This window comes from Xiphophorus hellerii, chromosome 10 (genome assembly GCF_003331165.1).
Source record: "Xiphophorus hellerii strain 12219 chromosome 10, Xiphophorus_hellerii-4.1, whole genome shotgun sequence".
Lineage (NCBI taxonomy): Eukaryota > Metazoa > Chordata > Actinopteri > Cyprinodontiformes > Poeciliidae > Xiphophorus > Xiphophorus hellerii.
Genome location: NC_045681.1, coordinates 13519645 through 13542747, shown reverse-complemented (window position 1 = coordinate 13542747; position 23103 = coordinate 13519645). Strand labels below are relative to the sequence as shown.

Genomic DNA, 23103 nt, shown 5'->3' with positions numbered 1-23103 from the left:
TTATTAAACAGAATTATAATATGTTTTGAGAAATGTCTAACAGATCCCATTTAGGCTCCATTTGGTGGCAACTCAACACTGACATTGAGAGGGAACTTATTTAAACAGCATTAAAATGTTCTTGTTGCCTTGCAATTTACATATAAAAGTATTTAACTGTTGGCTTTCATAATTAATATTTACAATGATTTGTGTTTTTTTTTTTTTTTTTAGATTGTGTCACTTTAGGCCTTCCGCGTTTGACTCCTTTGTGTTTGGGGATTTCGGAGCTGACCGGCGGGCCTTATGACCCGGAAGCTTCCTCCTGCATGCAGCAGCAGCAGCAGCAGCAGTCTGCCGCTACAGGAGGACCAGAAATCTGCAGCTCACAGAATGAAGAGATCAAAATGATGCTGCCTCCAAAAAGGGATTAAACGTAAGCAATCTGTCGTCAGTTGTGTTAAATCCGCCGCTCATCTCCGCTTTATTCTCCCCGTGCAAATATCTGAATGATTACTGCAGATATCCAGGAGGTTTAGGTTTGCATCGTGTCTGCATGCGAGCTATTGACAGATGCATCGTGCTCACTTTCTCTGACAATTGCAGCGGATGCAGGCAGGCCTTTGATGCGATCTGTTGTTTGTGTTTAGTCCGGGCTGGGCGCCACCTCGCTGGGATCCGCCGCCGGGTGGAGGAACAACAGATTTTGGGAGGGGAGTGGAAGGGAGACATGAGGTCGCTGAGCATCCGTCGCGACGCCTGACCGAACATGATGAAGACCGAATCCACATCCAAGAGCACCAGCTCCACGCTCAGGAGCCCGTCCCCACACAGGAACGCGTACGAGGCGGGGATGCAGGCCCTGAAGCCGGTCAAAGACGGCGCCGCCAACGGGGACATGCAGGATGGCCCCCGGGGCCGCAGGTACGGCTCCAACGTGCACCGCATTAAAAACATGTTCCAGCAGATGCAGACCACGACCGGGGGCGACGTGGAGGCGGAGGACGGCGCCAGGACGGTGCGGCTGTCCCTGCCCAGAGCCGGCAGCTTGAATGAAAACGTGGACCACAGCGCGCTGCTGAAGCTCGGCTCCACCGTGTCCGAGCGCGTCAACAAGTTCGACCCCAAAGCCGAGAACGGGCACCAGCGGGCCTCGTCGCCCAGCTACTCCAAGCTGCAGGAGACCCGCCGCATCTTCGAGCAGCAGCAGCAGGAGAAGCAGGAGAGGCTGGAGAAGCTGAGCACCACCCGGGTGCTGCTGAAGACCGACAAGACCCCGGCCTTCCAGGATGGCAGGCTGGACATGGTGTCTCGCTTTAACGGCAGCACAGAGTCCCTGGACAGCCTGGACACCAGCGAGGCGGTGTCCCCTACGGTGAGCCAGCTCAGTGCTGTGTTTGAGAGGGCGGCTGAGCTGCGGAACAACCTTCACCGGCTCTCCTCCACACCGCCGCTCCCTTCCAGGGGGGTCAGCACCAAGGTGGGGGTGTTGAACTCAAAGATAATCACCAAGAGGGTCAGTGCCTTTGCATCAGGCCACCAGGAGGAAGAGATAAGCAATCAGAAGGGCAGAGAGGGGGCGCCCAGGGGCCTTAGAGGAAGGGTCACGCCTCCATCCGAAAGCATCAATGGAGGCAAGAGTGCTAGCAAATGTCCCACCGCGGAACATTCAAGTAATGTAGGAGAGTCCATTGAGCAAAGAGAAAAGACTGTTGTGGATGTGGGTGTGGAGGCCAAAGAGATTGTCCAACATGAAAATCTGCCTGGGGCCAAGGGGCTCAACAGCACAGGCGACCTCCACGGGTATGTGGAGAACGGAGAAGATGCTGCAGAGGTCAAAAGTTCTCCAAAGACCGACGAGATGCTGGCGCAGGTGGAGGAGAAGGAAGACGAGAACGACGACAGGACTCAGAGGGACGACAAGTCGGAACGTGACCTCACAAACATAAGCACCTGCAGCACCATGGGGGACGATTACGGGGAAAGCCAGAAGGACGAGGAGGAAGAGGAGGGAGAGGAAGAGGAGGGCGATGAGCGCTATGAGCCTGAGTCCAGCTGCGTGGAGATTCCTGGCCTTCCCGTTGAGGAGGACCCGCCCCCGTCCAGGAAGATCCGCTTCAGCTTAGAGCCCATCAAGGTGAGGAGGGACGCAGCACCGAAACACCTAGTGAGCAGAAATAACCTCAATCAGAAAGAGAGGCTTACTTTTATTTTCATAGACGCAGCCCAGTGTTTTCAAGTATTTCTGTTTCACTAGAAATTGCACACTGACACTAAAACTCATTTGGGGAATACTGTATGAATTTCAACTGCAGGAGTCTGCAAAATGTTCTTTTGGTTTACAGACATAAACTGAAGTGATCAGGTGACAGATTTGACTTACAGTAAATTCTGAAGGAAAAGCCTTAACGACCAAGTGGGAAATCGTAACAAAGCGGATCGGTTTATTTTCTGTGATGTGATCAGAGGTATATATGTGCATGTGGGAGCTTGTTTTTGACAGTGTAGATTTGATACTTATCAAATAATTAAAAAAAATTAATGCAAATATGAACTATGCCGTTTTACACTGAAGGTGGCAAATCATATCAAAAAGGTTTCAGATCAAACAACTTTTCATATCAAAGATATCCCAGCTTTTTTGTCCATCAATAGAAGTTTGATTATCTGAAATATTTAAATGAATTTAGTTTCATTTACATAGCACAATAAACAAACAAATACAACTATTTTATTAAAGAAATATGTTATTAATTCCATCAACTCAGGCCAAAACCTTTTTTTTTTCTCCAGATTTGTGCTTTAAAAGCTTGAGGAATTAAACTAATCGATTAAAAAATTGGAAATTCTGATTGACTGGGTCAATCAGAATTCCAGAATGCTACCTCATTCCAGACGGTAGCAGACAGAACCGTCTATGGAGATGGGGTGCAAATACAGGTTGTGTTACGAGCTCTGATGAAGCAGTGTTTGTACGTCATGTCACGTTGTGTATGGGAGAATAGGCAGCGTGCAGGTCAGAGCCTGGTCACAACTGCAGCCAGAGTGAGGAGCTCCCTGTATGCTGAGGTTCGTGGTGTTTGTCTGACTCGACAGAACTTGATGCTGATTCCAACGGAAAGGTGTCTGAATACACAAGTGCATCACAGTTTGCCCCACCTGGAGCTCAAAACTGCACAATAGAGAGGATCCTTGGTCATGATGCTTGGCCTGGTTGTTAAATATTTCCTGAAAGTATGTGGCGTACGACCTTGGCGGTAATCTGCTGGGCTACAGTCCTAATTAGAGCTTTTGTCAGCATTTTTACTGAACCTGCTCAGCTTCTCCCGCCCTCGAACAGATGCTGACCTTTTGATTTTTTTCCAACACTGGGATCAGCACCGCAATGAAATCCACAAACCATACTAGCTAGGTGCTTAGAGATGGCTCTGCGTTCCTGCTGTGAACAAAAAATAAATAAATAAAAAGAATTTGCAGGCCTAGCTTTCAAGAGAATTTGAAATCCATGTAGGCCAACAAAATAAATGAATGTTTTTGATAATTTTGTCATAATTAAAAAAAAAAAAAATCTATGTTTTGTTGCTTCAGCAGTAGCATTAACAACAGCTGCTTTTTATGCTATAAATAAAAGCAATTATATAATGTTGGGTATTTATGTTTTGAAAAGACAAGAGAAATAATTTTTTATTTTATTGTGAGTTTTATTCAAGTTTGAAATATCAACTGACATGACCTAAAAAAAAACTCCATACAGTTTATAGAATTCATTAAAAATATTACATAAAATGTAAATAAACCTGCTAAAACAAATATCGAAAAAGACTTGGGTAGCTATCAGCATATTTAAAGACATAAATTCATAGCAGTTGAAGATAAAAGTCCCTTTATGGGGAGTTAAGTGAGGGTGAAGAGAGTATTTTTTTTCATTTATTTATTTTTTTTGGTGTAAGAAAGAAGAATGCAATTTCTGCCCAGGCTAGTGAGATGAGAAAATTGAAGAGGCCGAAGACAGAGAGAAGGGGGCGGGAGCGTTGACTCAAAGCATCTCTCTGTTTAGTGGCGGCGGTGTAATGATCCGAAGAGGAGCATCAGACTTTTCTCTAGCCCTGCCTCGAGCTCTGGGTATGCAGAGACTCTGGCAGGCAAAGTGAGCCTTGACTCTGTGCATCACACGCATCTCCGTCACAGAGAGCCGTCTCATACTGTTCCTCATCATGGGGACTCCAGTCAAGAGCTACTGTTGATTTTTTCTTTTCCCCTGTAGATGCACATTGCTCAACATTGCACTGTTACTCTTATTTTATATCAATTTTTGCAATAACTGATGAGTGATGATGCACACTTATTGCAACATTAGCCACATATGCCTCAAGGGAAGATCTAAATATAACATCACATCTAATGGCTGAATAGAAAACTCCGCATTAGCATTAGTCCCCAAAATGGGATATTTGAAACATCTGGGATTTAAGTACTACAATAAAGGGTTTTCCTTTACCTCTTCTCACTTGTTACAGTCTACCCAGGTTTTTAGGAATTAATTGTGATGATTCTGTTTTAAAAATAACGCATGTCGACCATTATACCCCACAGAGCCTGTCAAAGTATTCACGCACCTTGAACATTTTCACATTTTGTCTCACTCCAACCTGAGATGTCAGTGTATTTTGTTGGGATTTTATCTGACAGGCCAACCAAGGTAGTTCATAATTGTGAAATGAAAGGACATGGTATTTGAAGTCTTTTTTTGCAAATAAAAATCTGATCTTACATGCATTTTAAGCCTCTAAATGATACATCCTCACATCTGGAAAGTGGATATTTTCTCACTCGCTTTGCAAAAACTGCTCAAGCTCAGTCCCATCGTTTCTGCGAACATCAGTTTTCAATTCCTGCCACATATTTTAAAACGGATAAGCTTAGATGTAAACTAAATTTTTATTCTATCCTATTGTAGCTCTGGCAGCATGTTGTGTGGTCGAACCGGGTTGGTATGGCATGGGTTGGTGTGGTTTGCGTCACTATTTTGTCTGTTTCCATTGTAAAACAGGCCCATAACCAATTTGCACTATTCCTGGGCTCCTTTCAGTGGTAGGTCCACAGGACAATGGTAGTCAGGGCAGAACTATTGGGGTCACATAACACAGTCCGTTGACTGGAAGGCAGGAAAAACGTCACTTCTTACGACGAGCACAAGACATTCTAGTTTGTCACGTTTATCGTCACACTGGTATCACGCCACGATAGGCTTTTGGGTTTTATCCTGCTTTCCCAATGAGAGTCCAAATATTCTCCTGAATATGCCGGAGCATTAAAAAACATACTGTTTTCTACAAGGCATATGTCATTCTGACCATCGGAGTTGCTGGTACTTGTTGGTTCAATGATGTTGGCTTCCTTTGGCGGTTGAGTTGAGAAAGTCCAAGGCAACCTAAAGAGGGGCCTGTTAATGATGCATTAGAGAGGAGAAACAAAAATTTGGTATGATGTGTCTTCAAAAACATGATTTTTAAAAATGGAAATCTGAATTTGATTGTGGCTCTGCTGCGGTCACTGGGGAGTAACTGAGAACTGTTGTACTGAATCACTGTGGCCTTTTGTTATGGAGACTGATGTGAGGGTGGATGAAAGTAAAAGGACGGGTGAGGGAGGGTGTTGAGGTCAAAAGGGAGGGGCGTCATTATGCAGATCAAATGTCACGTCGCTTTATAAGTCCGACTGTCACTTTGTTTCTCTCCTAAACAGGAAGCACCCATGTTTAGTGCATATTTCTGCAATGCGTAACCAGTCAGTTTTTAGCCACATTTCAAGTGCTGTGGTGGTCATGGTTGGTGAATGGGTCAAAGTCTGTCTCTTGTCCCTGTTTTTATTCTGAACATCCCTCTCTGTCCTCTAAAATTGAAAAAAAAAAAACAAAAACAGAAAATCTGCTTTGGGTGGTGATCACATTCAGCTCTGTTTCTGCTCCTTCTCATACTCGCTTTTTCTTTTCTCCCTTTTGCTCTCTGTCACCACGGCTGCTACTGCTTGTAAAAATAGCAGCATTGTTACCGTCACAGACTCGCCTGGCTTTTGACGGCCGCCTCCTTGAAGCCCACTTGAAGCTTCCTCTCATGTCTTATTTATTTTCTCGGCTTGTTTGATGTAACTTCCTCCTTCTTCACAGGTTCCTATGCGGTTTGGGTGGTTAGGTTTGGGGATAGGAATTGGATTAAAAGCATTTTTCAGGTCTTGACAAGCATAGAAAACATATTTGTAATTCCCAACATTTTTTTTTACCTTTCTCACGGTCTAGAAGTTCCATCCATCCATGAAAAATATTTGCTTTATCCATAAAAGTTTTGGTTGAAGTGTCCTGGAAGGTTGCAACTTAATTCTCTATCACACTGTATAACAAAAGCTTTCTGCTAAAAAAACCCCAAAACAGATGATCTTTGCTGGATTTGTGCTGCACTCCCTCCAAACTAGAAATAATCAGATTTATTTCTCATACAGCAGAATAACCCTGAAACTTTTTTTTGTACTGTGCTGCCCACATGAAACTGTCCCAACAACAAAAAGTAACTTCATATTCATAAAAATAAATTCTCGTTTTTTTGGGGGGGGAGGGGGGTGTTTTGTATGGGCTGCAGCCACAATCCGCGAAACACAGGAAATCCTTAATGGAGATTTTGGTCATTTGTAGCCACACAAATCAGCAGGTGAAGGATTGCCCGGGTAGGGGTAATGTAATCACCATATGTCCCAATATCCCCAAACTGTCTGTTACTTTGGACTCCGCAGCATCTCCTGGAGTGCGTTACTCACTAGCAGGAGGGGTGGGAGATCAGACAGATTAGCAGCAAGGTCACGCTGTCCCACTTTTCTGTCCTGCAGCGGCGGGGCGCTTCTGCATGTAGCAACCCACTCAGGTCACTGCGACAAACCAAGTTATGCAATGTCTCACTTGTGATGTCTGAGTGCTGGCCTGTCTCGTCCAAGCTGTCATCATCGTGTCAGGAAAAGTGCACGCGCTGGTTAGTCACATTTGAGACACTGAATGAACCGCAGGACGTGCCATGTACTTACTTTGTCCTGGCTTAGGTTTTAATGCTTCCATATTTAAGATTAAAGTAAGTTTTTTTTTTTCATAAAACTACTTTATAAATGGTCAAAGTCCACATTTGATTCTGAAGATGTTTAAACCTGCGGTTGTGGTAGCAAAATTGGCAAAGGTTTATTTCAAGAGACTTTTTGAAATCAATGTTAATTAATTAGCATTTCTTTCTTTTAAGTATGTTTTTAAACTTATTCTTACTTTACTTTTTATTTTTACTTAGGTTATTTTAAAAAGTAAATTAATTAGTGAAGCTACAAAGAACTTTTTGAAGTAACTTGGTGCGATAAGACATGGGTCAATTTGTGGCATTTGGTATATGATTGTATTAAATGGTTTCACAACATGAAATCTATGCCATAAAGTGTTCTAATGAAATGCCAGAGAATAAGCCAAAGTGACTGGAGATATTGCCAGCTCCATCTCCCCCACCTGTTGCTGCACACTACCAGTCAGTTAGCTTAAGGAAGGTTTGTCCTAGCATAAAACAGATTTGTCTGGGTTTCAAACAACCTAACGAGCATATTGAAATGGGTTTGTTAAATAAAACTGGACCAATATCAATATCCAATATTTATTTCCATCTTGTTGCCATTTGTTTCAGGCAACAAATGGCCCCTCCCTTTTGACCTCAAATGGCTGAGGGGAAGTGGAGGAGGTCGGTTATGTGATCTTTGCTTGGTCATGTGACAGTTAATTGAGTCACAAAATTAGGAAAACCTATTATATGAAGTAATATAGATAAATGTCAAAATAAAGACACAACTTGTGATAAACAAACATAACTTACTTTTGCAGTAATGAGAACAATTGTTTCTTTTCCGATTTAAATGAAAATGATTATGTAATGACATACAATATTTGTGTGATTATCCTGATATTGTGATCATACCGGTATCACACCATAAGGATCCAGTATATTTTCAGTAATCAATATCTTACCTGCCTTTAAAATCTAAACAATAGGTTTTGATTTTAAACAAATTGTCAACAGAATTAACCCTCTTTTCTCTGTCTCCTCAATTATATATCACAATAAGTAAAATAAATATCATTGTGCATATTATATATGATATTTATAAGCTCTGTCACATTTATGCAGGTTTTTTTTTTTTTAACCTACATTGATTGTAGATCTGGACGTCTAAGCACACCTGGGTGGCAAAAATGTCTGATGGAAAATATTCTGGAAAACCAAATAATAAGAAATAAAAATGACATTGATTCTGTAAAGCTCTGACATGTCAGTACAGGTTTAGGTCAATCCGGAATTAGACCTATAAATGCAAAACAAATCCTAATGAATTGAAAGTTAAATCGACTTAACTTGAAAGTTATGGTGAAATAAAATTGCGACTTCTCTAAGTCTTTCAGTATCACCAAATAAATCTACAAATGGAGTAAATCTTCCAGGCTTTTGGACAAAGGTCTCTATAAGTAAAACACAACTGAAAGGAATTAAAGCGAATCTCATTTACTTGACGACACTCAATATAAAGTCACAAAATCTTTGTTACGTCCCTCAATATGTAGGAGTTTATCACATCACAAGATGTTACGTTTTTGTCATTTATGACCCATTTAAAAAAATTAAAGCTGCGTCCAACTTAATATTTGAGAGACAAAAGCTTTGAATTGCTGTTTTGTTTTAGACTATAAATCATTCATTCATTTAAGGCAACTATAGAGTAAGGATCCTTCAGAAGTCTTTCTGTGATCGTTCATTATTTATCAGAGCCTCTCACTGTGTGTGATAGAGCAATCCGCATCAGACAGCTCTGGAGTTAAATGGAATCCACTTTATGTCAAAACAAAGTAATTATAAAGTTATTTTCATAAACTTTAGACCGTGGCTCAGTCTCACTCTTTTTCATTCTGTAAAAATTTTAGCAGCAAGGTGTTGCATCGGCGTGTCCTTTAGAAGTTTGGCCTACTGCGATTTTTTCATTGTGGTTTTCATTTTATGGGCTGATGTCCGATCTTGGCTGGTTGACTGTAAAGTTGCCAGATTCAAGTCACTAGACTGTAAGGTACCTCACTGAAGGTATTTCAGCCAAAAGGAATAACACAACCTATTAAAGGGTGGGTCATCCTAACATTTCCTCAGATTGATATTAAATTTTGGTTCATCCTTTATTGATTGATACAAAATAAATGGCGCTTACAATTAAAGCATTTTAGTTTCTAGAGATAAAAAAAAAGAAGATGTAGGATAAAAGCATTTCTGGATAAATTGCTGAATATTTATTCAGCTATTTTTTTCACAAGTGTTGAGCCCTAAAAAAATTCATTCTACAGATTTGAGGTCAGTTATTGTACTATGATGTCAGCCCAAACATTGACCAATGGCTGTCTTGCCAAAATACATGAGCTTTGATGCTATCCAGCCGTTATTTGACATGCTCCGTCTCAGTTGCATTGGCAAGAATAGATTGGCCCAATGTGAAGCACCTGGAGCCGCACACATCCAGAATCTGGATTAAGTTCCAGTTTTATTGGGATTTGGAAACATTTACCTGGTGGTTATTTAACCGGTCCTGGGAAGGGAAGCAGTAATCGAACATGTTAACAATAGGAGTGCTTGGCAACTTAAGCATCCATTCTGACACCATAAAGCAGACTGGTTACAATTAAGGGAAGATTTAAAATATCTCCCATTTTACATGGTTATTTACTCAGTTTGCTTTACCTATCGAGGTGCAAAGGCAGGATACATATAATTAATAGTTTTAATCAGAGACAAATGTTGCTGCAGAGCTTTCTGTTACAGAATGGCACCACCTCCACACACCCCATTGGCTAAATCCAAAATTAGACATGATTTGGAGTGGCGAGGGAAAGAGACACAGCAGTCGACATGCAGCTGTGGGCTGTGGGGAATGGGGGTGGGAGTTACAGCCTCCATAGTTAACACCAGTGTGTCACCCAGTTGTTGCCTGAGGGCCAGTATGATAGAACCAGCAGAGCAGACGCTTCAACAGCTTGTCTATCATTTCACCATTTCCAGTCGGTGGTATATGTCACCTCTGACTGCCTTTGATATCCTTTAGAGCCCCAAGTGTGTGCTCTTTATAGTCACAATCTGTTAGCTGGGGAGAGGCTCTAGCTTGCTGCCCTCAGAGCTTTAGTAGGACATCCCAGTCAGTCGGCAGCAGAGGGAGGGAGGGAGGGCGGAAGGGAGTTTCCTGGCCATCTGTTAGCTCCTCTGACCTACTATCTGCCACAACTGGAACGGTGTCCTTCTCCAGCCCTGCCCACCCCCCTCTGCCTCTACCACACTGCCTTTAATCCCAATGTTTATCTCCTAAAGGCATCCGCCATGCTTAGTTGAGGAGTTCATCTACTACTCATCAAGCTTAGGTTAGGTCAGGGAGGTTACATGACATTGGACCTTAATTAGATAGTATGCCATTAGTGGGATAACCGTCTATAAGAAGGAAGACGATCCATCTTCTTGGCAGTGAAAGTGTTAACTCTGTGCCTATGTGGATTCTTTCCTTGCTTGCTCCTTAGCACCACTCCTGAACTTTCCCTTGGCATGAGGTTACGGCACCCATCCAATGCTGGATGTTTCCAGTGCCACGTAGTGTGCAGCAGAGCCTCCTGGTTGTTTGGTCCTTTGCAGTGTGAAATGAGGGCAACAGGAGCCACCAGCTGTGGCCTGTTGGTCTTTAAAGTCAAAAGGCGAAGCAGTGCCACATGAGCATGCAGGCCACAGTGTTGTTGTTTCATGCTATGCTACTTATGATGGAAACAGAATGTTTCGTGCGAGTCTTTAATCCACATTCTGGTAATCCGACCAAATACAAAGGTAACCTAAATCAAAAGCCATTAGACTTCAGAGCTGCTCCCACACTGTCCTCTGCAGTGTCTGTTTACGGTTCATGTGCAGCCATATTTTGATGTGAAATCTATAAACATCAATTGCTGTTTCTGATTAGTCAATTTGTGGTGAGATGTTTAAATGTTTTATGACCTATAAATACATTTTTGCTTCTTAAATCATTGTTACGTGACATTCATGAGGTGTTAATTTTACAGCAACCACTGTTGGACTTTAAAACTGATTGATTTGTGCTCGTTTGCACTCAGATCAGGAACGACTTGCAGATAAGGAGATTAATGCCTCTCTTAAGCATCCAGAGTAAATATGGGACTGTAGCCAAGGGATGATTAGCTTAACGTAATTTAGGAAAAAGAGTGGAAACAGTATGAAATGTTTAGCATGGCTTTAGTACGTCTAAGAAATAATCACTTCTTGATAAGTAAGCATCTTTGAGGTGTTTTTACAAACAATTCTCAGATGGTTTCTGTTTACTCACTCATTTACAGCTAATTCTTTGAGTTACTCGTGAAAACTAAAGATACATGTTATGTCTACTTAACATGAAAAAATATTTCATAGAGAGATTATCTATGGAGAGTTAAGCTCTGACGTGCTTTACCTTTGAGGAATTGTTGACTGAGTCATGGGATTTTAGAGTTTTGTGGATAAGGAGAAAGCTTGCAACTGTGTCTTCCAAGGCTTAGATGAGTTTGAATAGCAGGCTTTCAGTATTTTAAAGTTTGATCCTTTTGTCACCAAAGTAAGAACTGTTTCCACATTCTTGGCTACAATTCGAGCCTGTTTTCTGCACAGCTTGGTCTCCATGCTGCCCTGATCTTGTATGTGATCTTTGGCAGGATGTCAAACTGTAGTCAAGGAGTGGAGGGTTCCTGGTTCATCATGGTCTTCTGCTTTTTGTGGATGATGAGGTTGTTGGCTCATTATCTAAGCTTTTTATCTCAGCAAAGGTGATGTATAGGACTCAAAGTTGTTAGCCCTCTGGGCTGCCCCGTTGATGAACAGACAACATGTGGAGAGAGTCGTCTATTGGAAGCTCGAGATAGGTACCAATTGCTCATATGACACTGCAAGGATAAAAGACTGTAAGTAATGTATAGTCAGTTTGATAAAGTGTGTTATTTCTTCCAAACACTCCTGTTTTAAATTTAAAATATATTTTATTTTTGTACTAAATAGTATCACAGATTTCAGTTGTGATATTTTAAGTGGCTGTTTCACTCAAGCCGAATTATGACTGATATTATGAAGTTTTGAAACAGTTGTACACTGAAATTTGTATTACTGGATGATGTACTAGACAACTAATACTGTAAAAAAAGGATCAAGGAAGACAACTTTGCACTTCAAGGAGCAAAGTGTGTGAACAGAAAAGTTGAGAAGACTGTGGAGAGGAGAAGGTCCAGAACTGAATCGGTGTTGCGAGTTGAATGTGTAAGGTGCTGCATACGAAATCACCTCGGAAGACAGGAAAAAAGAGCCTTTTTAAGATTTGGCTTACGGTGTTAGAGTGTGTATGTATGGGGTGTGTGGGTGTGTGTGTGTGTGCAGCTGCAGAGAGCCCCCATTAACATGCTGGAGGTGGTTATGTAAACTGTCATGCTGTTAAATCAGACTGAATGTGGGAAGTTGAGGCCTGAAAACAGAGGCCTCTGTCCACATGAGAGCTACTCCAGTCCCTGTGATTGATTTTTTTTTTCTCCCCTCCTATGTGTTTGATTACTGGTGTGAAACGAAGTAACTGTGAGGCCTCGAGAAAATGCAGCAGATCTCTCTGACAAAACAGTCGATAAAAGTAAATTGTATTAGATCTACATTAAAAGTGGTGGTCATGTTATTATCATGTTATAGATTCAGTTGTACGTTTCATCAGCATCCATCTTCATCTCCACAGCCTCATTTGACATTGAGTTACAATGATTTTAGCGAAAGCCGTTATACAATAAGAGGCCTTAATGCCTATAAGTGCAGCAGCAGTACTCCTCTGAACGGATGTGATTTCTGTTTGCCTTAGCAGATGAATATCTCAGACTCTTTATTATAATAGCCTCCTTGCTGTATGAGATGACTCCACTAAAGATGACCTAAGACCACGTTCGGAAGCCCCAATCGAAATCTGTAGCAAAACAAAATGTTGGGATCCTTCGACAAGCTTCTCTCAACGATTTCCTGGACTTTTGGCAACATTCAGGTCTGTAGGTCTCATTGCTCACACAAATTTTTCAAGTCTGAGAGCAGAGCTTAGTGATGGGCACTCCAAAACATTGCATTTGTTGATCTTCTGCGACTAGCATGGCAGTATTCTTAGGGTCCATTTAACTTTATGACTCGTGTCTTGAGCTGTTGCTTCTCTAGTTCCACAAAATGCTCCCTCTTCATGATCACATCTATTTTGAGAAGTGCAACCGTCTCTCTGGCAGCAGAGTACCCATAAAACATGATGCCCCTCAGGCTCACAGGGTTCTTCCTTTTTCCTCCAAAACTAACAATTCTCATTACGGGTGCAGCGGTGGCGCAGGGGTAAAGTGCGACCCATCTACAGAGGCCTTAGCCCTCAAAGCAGCCGTCAAGGGTTCAAGTCTTGGCCCGATGACCTTTGCCTTCATGTCTTTCCCCTCTCTCATAACCCAATTTCCTGTCTCACATTAGCTAAAAATGACCACTACAGCTGACAAAACCTTGAGAGAAAACAATGCTCATTAAGGTTAAACATTTTTGGTGTCATCAGATCACAGGACATGCCTCCAAAAGCCACTCCTCAATCTGTAATCTAGCATTTTATATTGCTTTTGTCATAATGGTTTCTAGGCCTTATTTTAATGACGTAATCTGTCAACTTAAAAATATCTTTTGTGGCTGTTCTAGGTTTTATTAAACCATTTTGCATCGAAACACGGTCATTTCTGAGACACAATCTGAATGGTTTGATATTGTGGCTTTTGTACTTTATGTGTAATGATTGCACAGATAACTTTTGGAGTTCCACGATTCTCTTCCTGACATACTGTCTGATTTAGTTTGCGTTTGTCGTTATGTAACACCAGGTGGTCAATCAAAAAATTGTGAATCAACTTTTATAAATTTATTACTGCATCATCTGGTCGATGATCTTGGAACATGACGTAATGTGTAGTATTGGCAAACATAAGAAACAGGTTGAAAGGTACTTCTTATGCAGAAGTGCATGGGCTCCATTTTCTTCCCGGTACTTCGGTAAACTAACGGTCCAGTCTTTTCCATTATTTATTAAACTAAAAATTCCTCAAGAAGTCAATTTACACACGATTTACTAGAACTATTGATTTAACAGTTTTTTTAAACAACTGATTAATCTATTGATTATTCTGACAAATGATTAATCAAATAAAAAATGTCATTGTGCAGATTTGTAATTTAATCACTTAGCAATACATTAAAAGATGGAAATGAAAATAATATCTCAATTTCTTTTTAAAATATGAAAATAAACATTTTATTGCCTAAAATGTTTGAACAGTTTGTATTTTCGGTGTAGTTTTGTATTAGTTTCTCTGTGTTTTTCTTCCAGCAAATGGCCTTTTTGAGTCTGTATACTCCAGTTAGCCATTAATCTATTACTAAATTAGTTGATAATTATGCTCAGTTTTTAGTGAATTACATTTTTTCCACTTCCTTCACCTACAAAGCCTGAAAGCTGCATAAATTGTATCAATGCTCATCAGGGTTCACAGGAAGTGAATCGGTTTTCATTATCAGTTACTATATTTGGAGGAAATGTGTGAACTCAGATGAGAAAGTGAGAACACTGCACAGCTGCACAAAGAAAGAGGCATCCACCTTCAAACTCAGGTTATTTTTCATGATCTGGAAGCCATATTGTTGTGCATTTATATCTGCAAAATGAAAGAAAAGCTAAACTAATGTCAACATGTTGTAGCAAATTCAAAGAACACTACAGATATTTTCAAGTGTCTCTTAACTACAGGGTTTCAGGCATCCAAATATAATAATCTCTGTAAGTATTTAAATCTTTCAAAGAGATCCATTTTTAAAAGTTATAATAATTCATCAACATTTAAACGTTATTTGAATTTTACTCGGTAAATCAAATACATTTGGATAGAGGTATTTAGGTATTTAGACCACACACCCCTCTTTATGCCTAAGTATTCTAAAGTCTACTGTCACGCCATTTGTCCCAACAAATGGCGTGACATTTGTTGGGACTTGACCAAAATGGGTCATCAGAAAACCTTCCCTCATCATCTGCTGTTGTCATGGACACCTTTTGTCTTTAAATTTGTATCAGTGGGTTTAATGTCGTGACAGACTCACCCAGAAAGTTATAAATCTGGTTATGACTGATCCAATCTTTGCCTCCGCTGCAGGTTTTTGCCACCTATCCAAACGAGGACTACGACAGGCGCAATGAAGACGTGGATCCCATGGCGGCGTCGGCAGAGTACGAGCTGGAGAAGCGGGTGGAGAGGCTGGACCTGTTTCCTGTGGAACTGGAGAAAGGTATTAACCTCGCTAAACTCTTGGGAGCAAGTTTCTCTAAAGCTGTGAAACACTTCCGGTGTTTGGACCAGCTTCGGGCACCAGATTGATGGTTTAATAAGAAATCATAAAACACTATGTCATCTTCAGTAGGAGGGTTTAATTGTTGTCGCTCATGTAAAAAGGCCCGGAGTCTTCACCATCTGCCTTCTGACAGCCATCCGGCTTTTCCACGAGGAAGCATTAGCGCAAGTCTTTCCTTCAATTGCTCCCCAGTGGGGCACAATGAGAGCTCTCCCTCAACATTATGCTGCATTAATATATGTATGCAGGACTATGTTTAGCTTTCTGTTGCAGGCATGTTTTAAGTGATAGCATGTGTAACAACATGCAGGCAGCTGTGTGCACTTTCTGCACCAGGGAAACTGTAAATGAGACGTACCCCCGTGCTTTCAAGTAGATGCGAATCTTCTTTTTGTCCTCAAGAAAACAAAAAGCTTGTGCATCCTTTTATTACAGCTATAAATAAATCACGGCTTACGGCAAATGTTGACGTCAGGCTGTTGACATCACTGAAGTGAAAAGGTCAGATCAGGCTCAGTCCTGAATTAAACCATGATCAGGTAAAGTGTTTGTTTAAAAGTGCAATGTTTATACTGTAATTTACCATGTTTTATATTATGTTATTGCATCACGCTTACCTTTATTTTTTATTTCATCACAAATATTTTGATTTTATGCATTTATTTATGATATCTTTAGTTTGTTTCAGAATTTTGAAGTCTCCATTAACGCTACTAATACATTTAGTACAGCAGAATAATATAATGGGTATAAAAAAATCCCTAAAGCTCGTTGTTGGGGAGCTGCAGAGGAGTGTGCTGGGGGTCACCGAGTCTCCATGACAACCAATTGGCAAGTGTTAGAGATTTAAGAAAAAGCCTTTTTTGTCCTATCATCACAAACATCAACATTTGGACTTTGCTAATTGCCATTGTGATTATACCTGTAACCTTAGGCTTTCATGAGCTGAGACTAATATTTAGTTTTTGCCAACAAATGCTTTAGGTAGGTGTGGCGTGAAACAAAGAATAAACATGTGGAAAAGCACCATATGCTCCACTGTGAACCTGTTCCTCTTCCGAAGGCCAAGGCGCCTTGTGAAGACTACAAAGCACCATAAAGTCTGAAGCACAAAGACATTTTAACAGCAAACTTACTACCAGATAAAGACCAAACCAAAATCTTGTTGACATGTGTTATAGTAGAGGCTCTAGTAATTATTGGTTTGATCCTCCCTTTCAGATGGAGACGGCCTGGGCATCAGTATCATCGGGATGGGCGCAGGGGCTGACATGGGCCTGGAGAAACTGGGCATCTTTGTGAAGACGGTGACAGAAGGAGGAGCAGCACACAGGGACGGCAGGTGAGTTATTAATCTAATCATTCGGTTAATCAGTTACTCAATCTACAACAATCTCTTTAAAAGTTTATTAGATTGATATAAATAGATCATTTTTTTAATGAACTTGATTAATCTACTAGTCTAAACAACAAACGTTCTAATTATCTGATTAATCCAAACACACTTTTCATTTATTTAATATAAGTGGCAAATCACTCAAATAATTTATAGTTTCAAATGCCAGATTTCATGAATCAAAAAAAACTAAACCGTGGGGAGTATGAAGCAGCCTGGAGATATAAAATGTCAACTCATATGTATTATTTTTTTTTATTAACTGTGTTGATTAGTTGTGAGTTTGTCTCATTTTAATGTTGTTCATTTAGATATTAATGTGATGTACACAGCTTATCACCAGCAGAAACAAAGCCGACGCAGTTGGTTGCTTTAAATCTGCACATCAACATGTTTCTTCACATGAACAAGGCAACGTGGAGAAAACAATTCTCCACGACTTTTTCAGAAGGTTGAAAAGGTCAAATATATTCGGAAGAAAACAATGCATCAACATATAATATTGTGTTGATAAGTCGCGCTTGTCCTTTTGCAAATATTTCTATATTTTGCTGCGAAAAGTTGCCCACAAATGTTTAGCGTTCGTGGTTTTATCAGGCAGTTGACCATAATCAGTTTTTCTAAGCGATTTTCTGTAAACCCGCTGAAATGTCTCTGCAGGATCCAGGTGAACGACCTGATTGTGGAGGTAGACGGGACCAGCTTGGTGGGAGTCACCCAAAGCTTTGCCGCCTCCGTACTCAGGAACACCTCAGGAACTGTCAAGTAAGAGGCGTTTTTAGTAACCTTGCCTTAATCGGGCCTGTTGTGACCCAGTTCTCTGTCCAGGCTACAGGATGAAATGGTCAGCGTTTATCACTGGGAGGATGAAACTGGGAGGATGCCGCTCTTGTGGCTTTTTGCGAGGCATTCTCCGCGACCGGGACATTCTTTACAGCTTCACTTGACATCCAGCGTTCTTCTGTTAGCAGACGGTTTCATTTTGATATATTTACCCGCAGCCAGAACAGAAATGACTTCTCCCACATCCCGCCCATTCATTTAACCAGACTGGAGATTTATATTGCAACTCTGACAGAGTCGTGATTATAGCCTTCTGGGTTTAAAGAGCTCCATTTTAGGGACAGTTTGAATAAAGCTAAAAGTCTCCAAGCTACAGCTACAGAAAACACTGTTATCATCAGCAAATACAGTCTGGATCTTAAGTGTCAGGTTCAAATGCCAGGAGGCTATTTGCAGCTTTTTGCTCTTTGGAGTTCTGTGAGCACCTTTTGTTGTTTAGGCTCATTCATAATTCAGGAGATTTTTTTATTTATTTATTTTTGTGGCCAGTGCTGTTGGGATAACTGTTAGTGTAATGTGACTTATAAAGATCGGAGACCTCTACGGATCAGCTCATACATTATGGATCTGCTGCAGTGGCAGTGGAGGGCCTCACGAAGCTCAGGGTCTATTCAGGGAAAACAAAAAAAAACAAACTGTCAACGAGACTAATGGAGCGGGACAGGAAGCGTGTTTGTGAGCATTTAATTACCCGTAAACGCTGCAGAAAATTAAAAGACGACAGAGGCTGGCTCAACGGCCATCTGTTGCTTTGCGACGGGTTAATGTAGCCTCGGCTTTAATTTGACAGAGATTTGTGAACCTCTGTCAGGCATCTTATATCCTCTGTAATGAACTGAAAGACAGGCAGAGTTGAGGGTTTGATCTTAGAAACTGCAGAGCGTTGCTCCAGAGACAAGATCATTGTTTGGTAGTAAACAGGAAGGAAATGTCTGACTTCAATAATATCTTACTGCACCAATTCAGGAAGCTATAGCAGTTTACCATATAAGGAAAGTGCTATTTTAGTCTTTAAAGAGACAGTTCTAAACCTCCTTGTTGATAACAAAGAACAATTTCATATCATTATTAACTTCAAGGACAATTTTATCCAAAACTCTTGATCCACCTCTAGTAAATGTGCGTTTTGGGTCATCTTCTAAAGTGTTCCTGATCAGTAGTTATGCTGTCAGATTTCTTATCAATGAGTGTGCGATCACAGGTTTGTGATTGGGCGAGAGAAGCCGGGCGAGCAGAGCGAAGTGGCCCAGCTCATCCAGCAGACCCTGGAGCAGGAGCGCTGGCAGAGGGAAATGATGGAGCAACGGTACAACCAATACATGGATGAACAAGAGGTTTGATACATCCACACGCACGTACATCTCAGTTTTTCCATAAATTCCAGAAGTATTTGCCATCCGTTGACTTAAAGTTTGATAATCTGGCAAATTTGAAGCAGCAAAACATGGAAATTTGGCATAAAAACATGAGAGAATCGGGTACAATCCGATCTGTGTTCAACTTTATTCCCATATTTCTGCAGTTCCGAGCTTCTAAAATGCTGCTGTCAGGTGTTGGGTTTTGCTTAGAAATAATACATGAAAGAAAATGTCCCTGACTATTGAAAAACTTCTACATATATGGATCACATAATAGCCCTAATTTGACCTTTATAGGCTGCCCAGAAACAAAATCCAACTTCGGATAGGATTATGAAATTCATCCATTAAGATCATCTACGATATAACACATGATTAAGCAGTAAGCTAAGCTCAGAAATAGAGCCAAATCAGGGATGACTCAGATTATTTTGTCCTCAAAAGCTCTTTGTGATTTTAAAATGAGGTCTTTAACATTCTCTGTTTTTTTTTTTTTGTTTTTTATTGGGTTTTTTATGAAAACAACATCTGTGGTTAATGGTCTTTGGCTTGCTTGTAGGACAGGACAGGGAGGTTCTTTTAGGACCGTGCTCACCGTCTGCATTAGTGATGGAGGAAAGGGAGGTTCTTGAAAAGCAGAATGGTACATTTAGAAGGCAGGAAGGATCGTTGGGGTTGCACCCCATCTAGTGGACATCCACAGTCACTACATGGATATACAATTTTGTCTGAACATTGAACAACAAATTTAGATTTCTTTTCTTGGGAATAACAATTTTCCACACTTTGACTGCAACTTAACTATAAAGTATAATTTAACTTACAGTAAGATGGAAAGTAAGGATTTCTCTACTTTCATTTTCCAGCTGAAAATAAACTTTTCTGTGTGCCTCCAGGGTGGTGAATATGGCACAGATGAGGAAGAGGATGAGGACGACGAGGCCAGCCCGCCGTATCCCAGCGCCATCGAGGTGTTTGACCTGGCGGAGAACGAGGACATGTCGCCTCTGGAGACGGATCCTGAGAAGCTCGCCCACAAATATAAAGAGGTGAGAGATGAATACCGTGAAGTGGGAGATTTCATCTGTAATCACAGCTCACCTCCACTCTGGTGCGTGACAGTAACACAAGTATTAAAAATTCATTTCATTTTCTTGCTAAAGCTCCAGATAAAGCATGCTGTGACTCAGGCGGAGATCCAGCAGCTGAAGAGAAAGGTGAGACTGACGGTTAACATGACTTCACATTAAACCAGAGGAATTCTATGCACAGCAGCATTTATAATGGTAAAAGCCTGGTTGGTTTATTGAAATGGAGGCTATATTCGTCCCTGCAGCTGCACCACGCTGAGCAGGAGAAGCAGCGCTGGCGAATGGACAAGGCTCAGCTGGAGCAGACCCTGCAGGAGAACAAAGAGCGGATGGAGAAGCTGGAGGGCTACTGGATGGAGGCGCAGAGCCTGTGTCAGGCTGTGGATGAGCACCTGAAGGAGACGCAGGCCCAGTATCAGGCCCTGGAGCGCAAATATAGCAAAGCCAAGCGGCTGATCAAGGAGTATCAGCAGAAGTAAGACAGTGTGAACGCATGCACACACTTAAGTAGCATAAACACTCACTAAAAAAATGTGGGAAAAAAATCTACCCTTTTACTTTGAGACCTTTTGTCATCTTAAATTGGCATTCATTGGCTTCCTTCTTGGACTGGATTTGGTTTATTGTCTGAATTTTTGCAACATGATGCATCAGAGGCCACATGACTCAAATATTGAAATCTTATGCAGAAGCCAAAAAGCAATGAAATAGCTCTTTTTCACATTGCTGAATTGAAAGCCAACTTTAGTACTTTGTTGTTTCATATTTTGTGGGGAAAAATAAAAATATTTTCTGGGGATCCTTTCTGATTCCCAGAAAGGATTTTTTTCCCCCCTTAAAAGTCTATTATTTTTATTTTTAAAACTGACAAATTAGATATGTGATCTGAAAAAGAATAAAACCGAAATATTATTGGATCTCTGTATAGGGTACAATATCGGAGGTCAATATTTGTGGCACTACTAATATATTTTTTTTATGATCTTTTTTCCCCCTCACTGGATACATGCGCTCTAATAAAAAGTTGGATTTTAATTTTTAAAACATCTGAGTACAAGGCTATGCTACTGCTTAATTATTTTAAAACTATTTACACAAATATGCCAAAGGTGTTTATGCCTGGTCCTTTGCTCTGATTTCTCAAACAGGGAGATTGAGTACCTAAAGAAGGAGACCCAGCGTTGTGCGCAGGTTGGAGCCGAGGCATCTCTTCTGAAGGAGGAGTCGGGACAACTTCAGGAACAGGTATGTGAGTAATGTTTAAGCTTTGTCATTAATGTAATTACAAAATACAAACATGTAAAAGTTCAAATTAATATAAGAGTTTTCTTTTTACATTTGTTATCATTTGCAAATCCACTGAGCTATTAAAACGCAAGAAGAAGAAACTCTGTTGTTCAAATTCTATGCTTTGAACAAAAGTTAAAAAAAAATCACTTGAAACAATGTCAGCACTGAACAGAAGTAATTTCAATGTCTCTTACCATTTGGTCTAATCAAGCTGATAAATAAATCTGTTTTTGTTGTTTTTTGTTAAGACAGGAACTGTATCTCTGCAGCAGCTGTTCTCTAAACGACTCTTCTTCTCTTTTCTAGGTGGCTGACCTGGAGGTCAGAGTGGAGGAGCTTAAATCTGAGCCCTTATAAAAGCCCTTTTTCATTCCATGTTAACCTGATGAACTGAACTGCAGGGTATCTTTGTCTCTATCGTGAGCCCGGTCGTACACCGAGTCCTCAGGCTTTGTGTTTCGGCCATTTAACCCTCTTACCCCCATTTTTTTTGTTACCGTTCACTAAAATGACAAAACGCAACAAGCATAGACTCTGATGAGCTCTAAATGTACCTTTTCCTTTTATTTCAGTTTGTTTTTACCCATAATTTGTTGTTTTGTGACAGACCAAGCTGTTGCTTTTAATTGCCAAAAACAAAAACCCTTTCTTTGGTTTTTACCTACTTTTTGTGACCCTTTTTTTTCTCTCAGTTTTTGTACAGATGTGATGCTGTGTGTTTTTTGGTTTGGTTTGTAAAAAATTTTAATGTGGACAACATTTAACATAATATAAACCGAGATTTGGAAGGTTGTTGTAAATTTTCCGTGATAGAGATGTGGTACGAAGGAAGGAGTTTGCACCGAAGAAGCCGCGGCGCAACACGCCGACGGAACGAAGAGAACGAGTGGGACATGATTTCTAAACCGTAGTAACAGTAACCTTCTTTTAGGTGTCTCGTCACCTAACCTTGCTGCCTACTTTCCAGAAGTGTTTGTGTATTTTCTACACACTAAAACCCATCAACAAGCGATCATTCCTCCGGTTCCATCCCCTTGTGTCTTTAGAAGAGGTACCACACGAAACAAACCTGCAACTTCTGTGCCACAGGTGACAACGGATCTGTTTTTCCCTCCAGATGGACGTTGCTAAGGACTTGTGTAACTGGAATTACTGATACCTGAACCATTACCAGACTGGGAACATTTCTATTTATTTTTTTGTCCTTTCCCAAAGTCGTTACCAGCAGAGAAGTTTTCGTCTCGAACCAGCAGCTGCACTTGACAACCACCGCGTGTAGCACATGGAAAAACACTGCCAGGTTTCTTACCTGTTTTCGGTTCATGCACCGTTTGAAGCAGTCACCTGTCATTGCAGTATGTTTGTATAGTTTCAGGTCAGACTTCAATATTTTCAAATTGCGTAATATTTATAACGTAGTCAAGAAAAAAAAATGGACAAAAGCAAAGAAAAAGGTAATCGAATAGACGAAGCTGTACTGTGTCATGTTAAAACCGAGTAGTAGATGAGGGTGGTTATGAAAACAAAACCTAGGATTACTTAATTTAAAAAAAAAAACAACAAAAAAAAACAGGCATGGTTATGACTATTTTCATAATATTAAGGCTTGTACAGTGCACACGCTTTGCATTGTATGTTTTGTG

At 40.8% G+C, this 23103-nt stretch overlaps 1 protein-coding gene across 1 annotated transcript; it reads left to right on the top strand.

Moving 5' to 3' along the window:
* The first annotated feature begins 281 nt into the window (after positions 1 to 281).
* On the top strand, positions 282 to 23051 carry LOC116727222 (neurabin-2-like). Its single transcript, XM_032574499.1, has 11 exons — positions 282 to 415; positions 630 to 2116; positions 15287 to 15419; positions 16704 to 16824; positions 17539 to 17643; positions 18923 to 19055; positions 19976 to 20128; positions 20243 to 20296; positions 20416 to 20645; positions 21319 to 21415; positions 21767 to 23051. Exons 2-11 carry the CDS (start codon positions 749 to 751, stop codon positions 21815 to 21817), a joined length of 2445 nt encoding a protein of 814 aa, XP_032430390.1. The 5' UTR covers positions 282 to 415; positions 630 to 748; the 3' UTR covers positions 21818 to 23051.
* The last annotated feature ends 52 nt before the right edge of the window (positions 23052 to 23103 follow it).

What these genes read in the sequence shown, in the direction of transcription:
- LOC116727222 (XM_032574499.1), top strand. Translation starts at nt 749, where the DNA reads ATGATGAAGACCGAATCCACATCCAAGAGCACCAGCTCCACGCTCAGG. An exon ending in AACACCTCAGGAACTGTCAA is followed by an intron (nt 17,644 to 18,922) that starts GTAAGAGGCGTT and finishes GTGCGATCACAG; the next exon opens with GTTTGTGATTGGGCGAGAGA. An exon ending in CGGGACAACTTCAGGAACAG is followed by an intron (nt 21,416 to 21,766) that starts GTATGTGAGTAA and finishes TCTCTTTTCTAG; the next exon opens with GTGGCTGACCTGGAGGTCAG.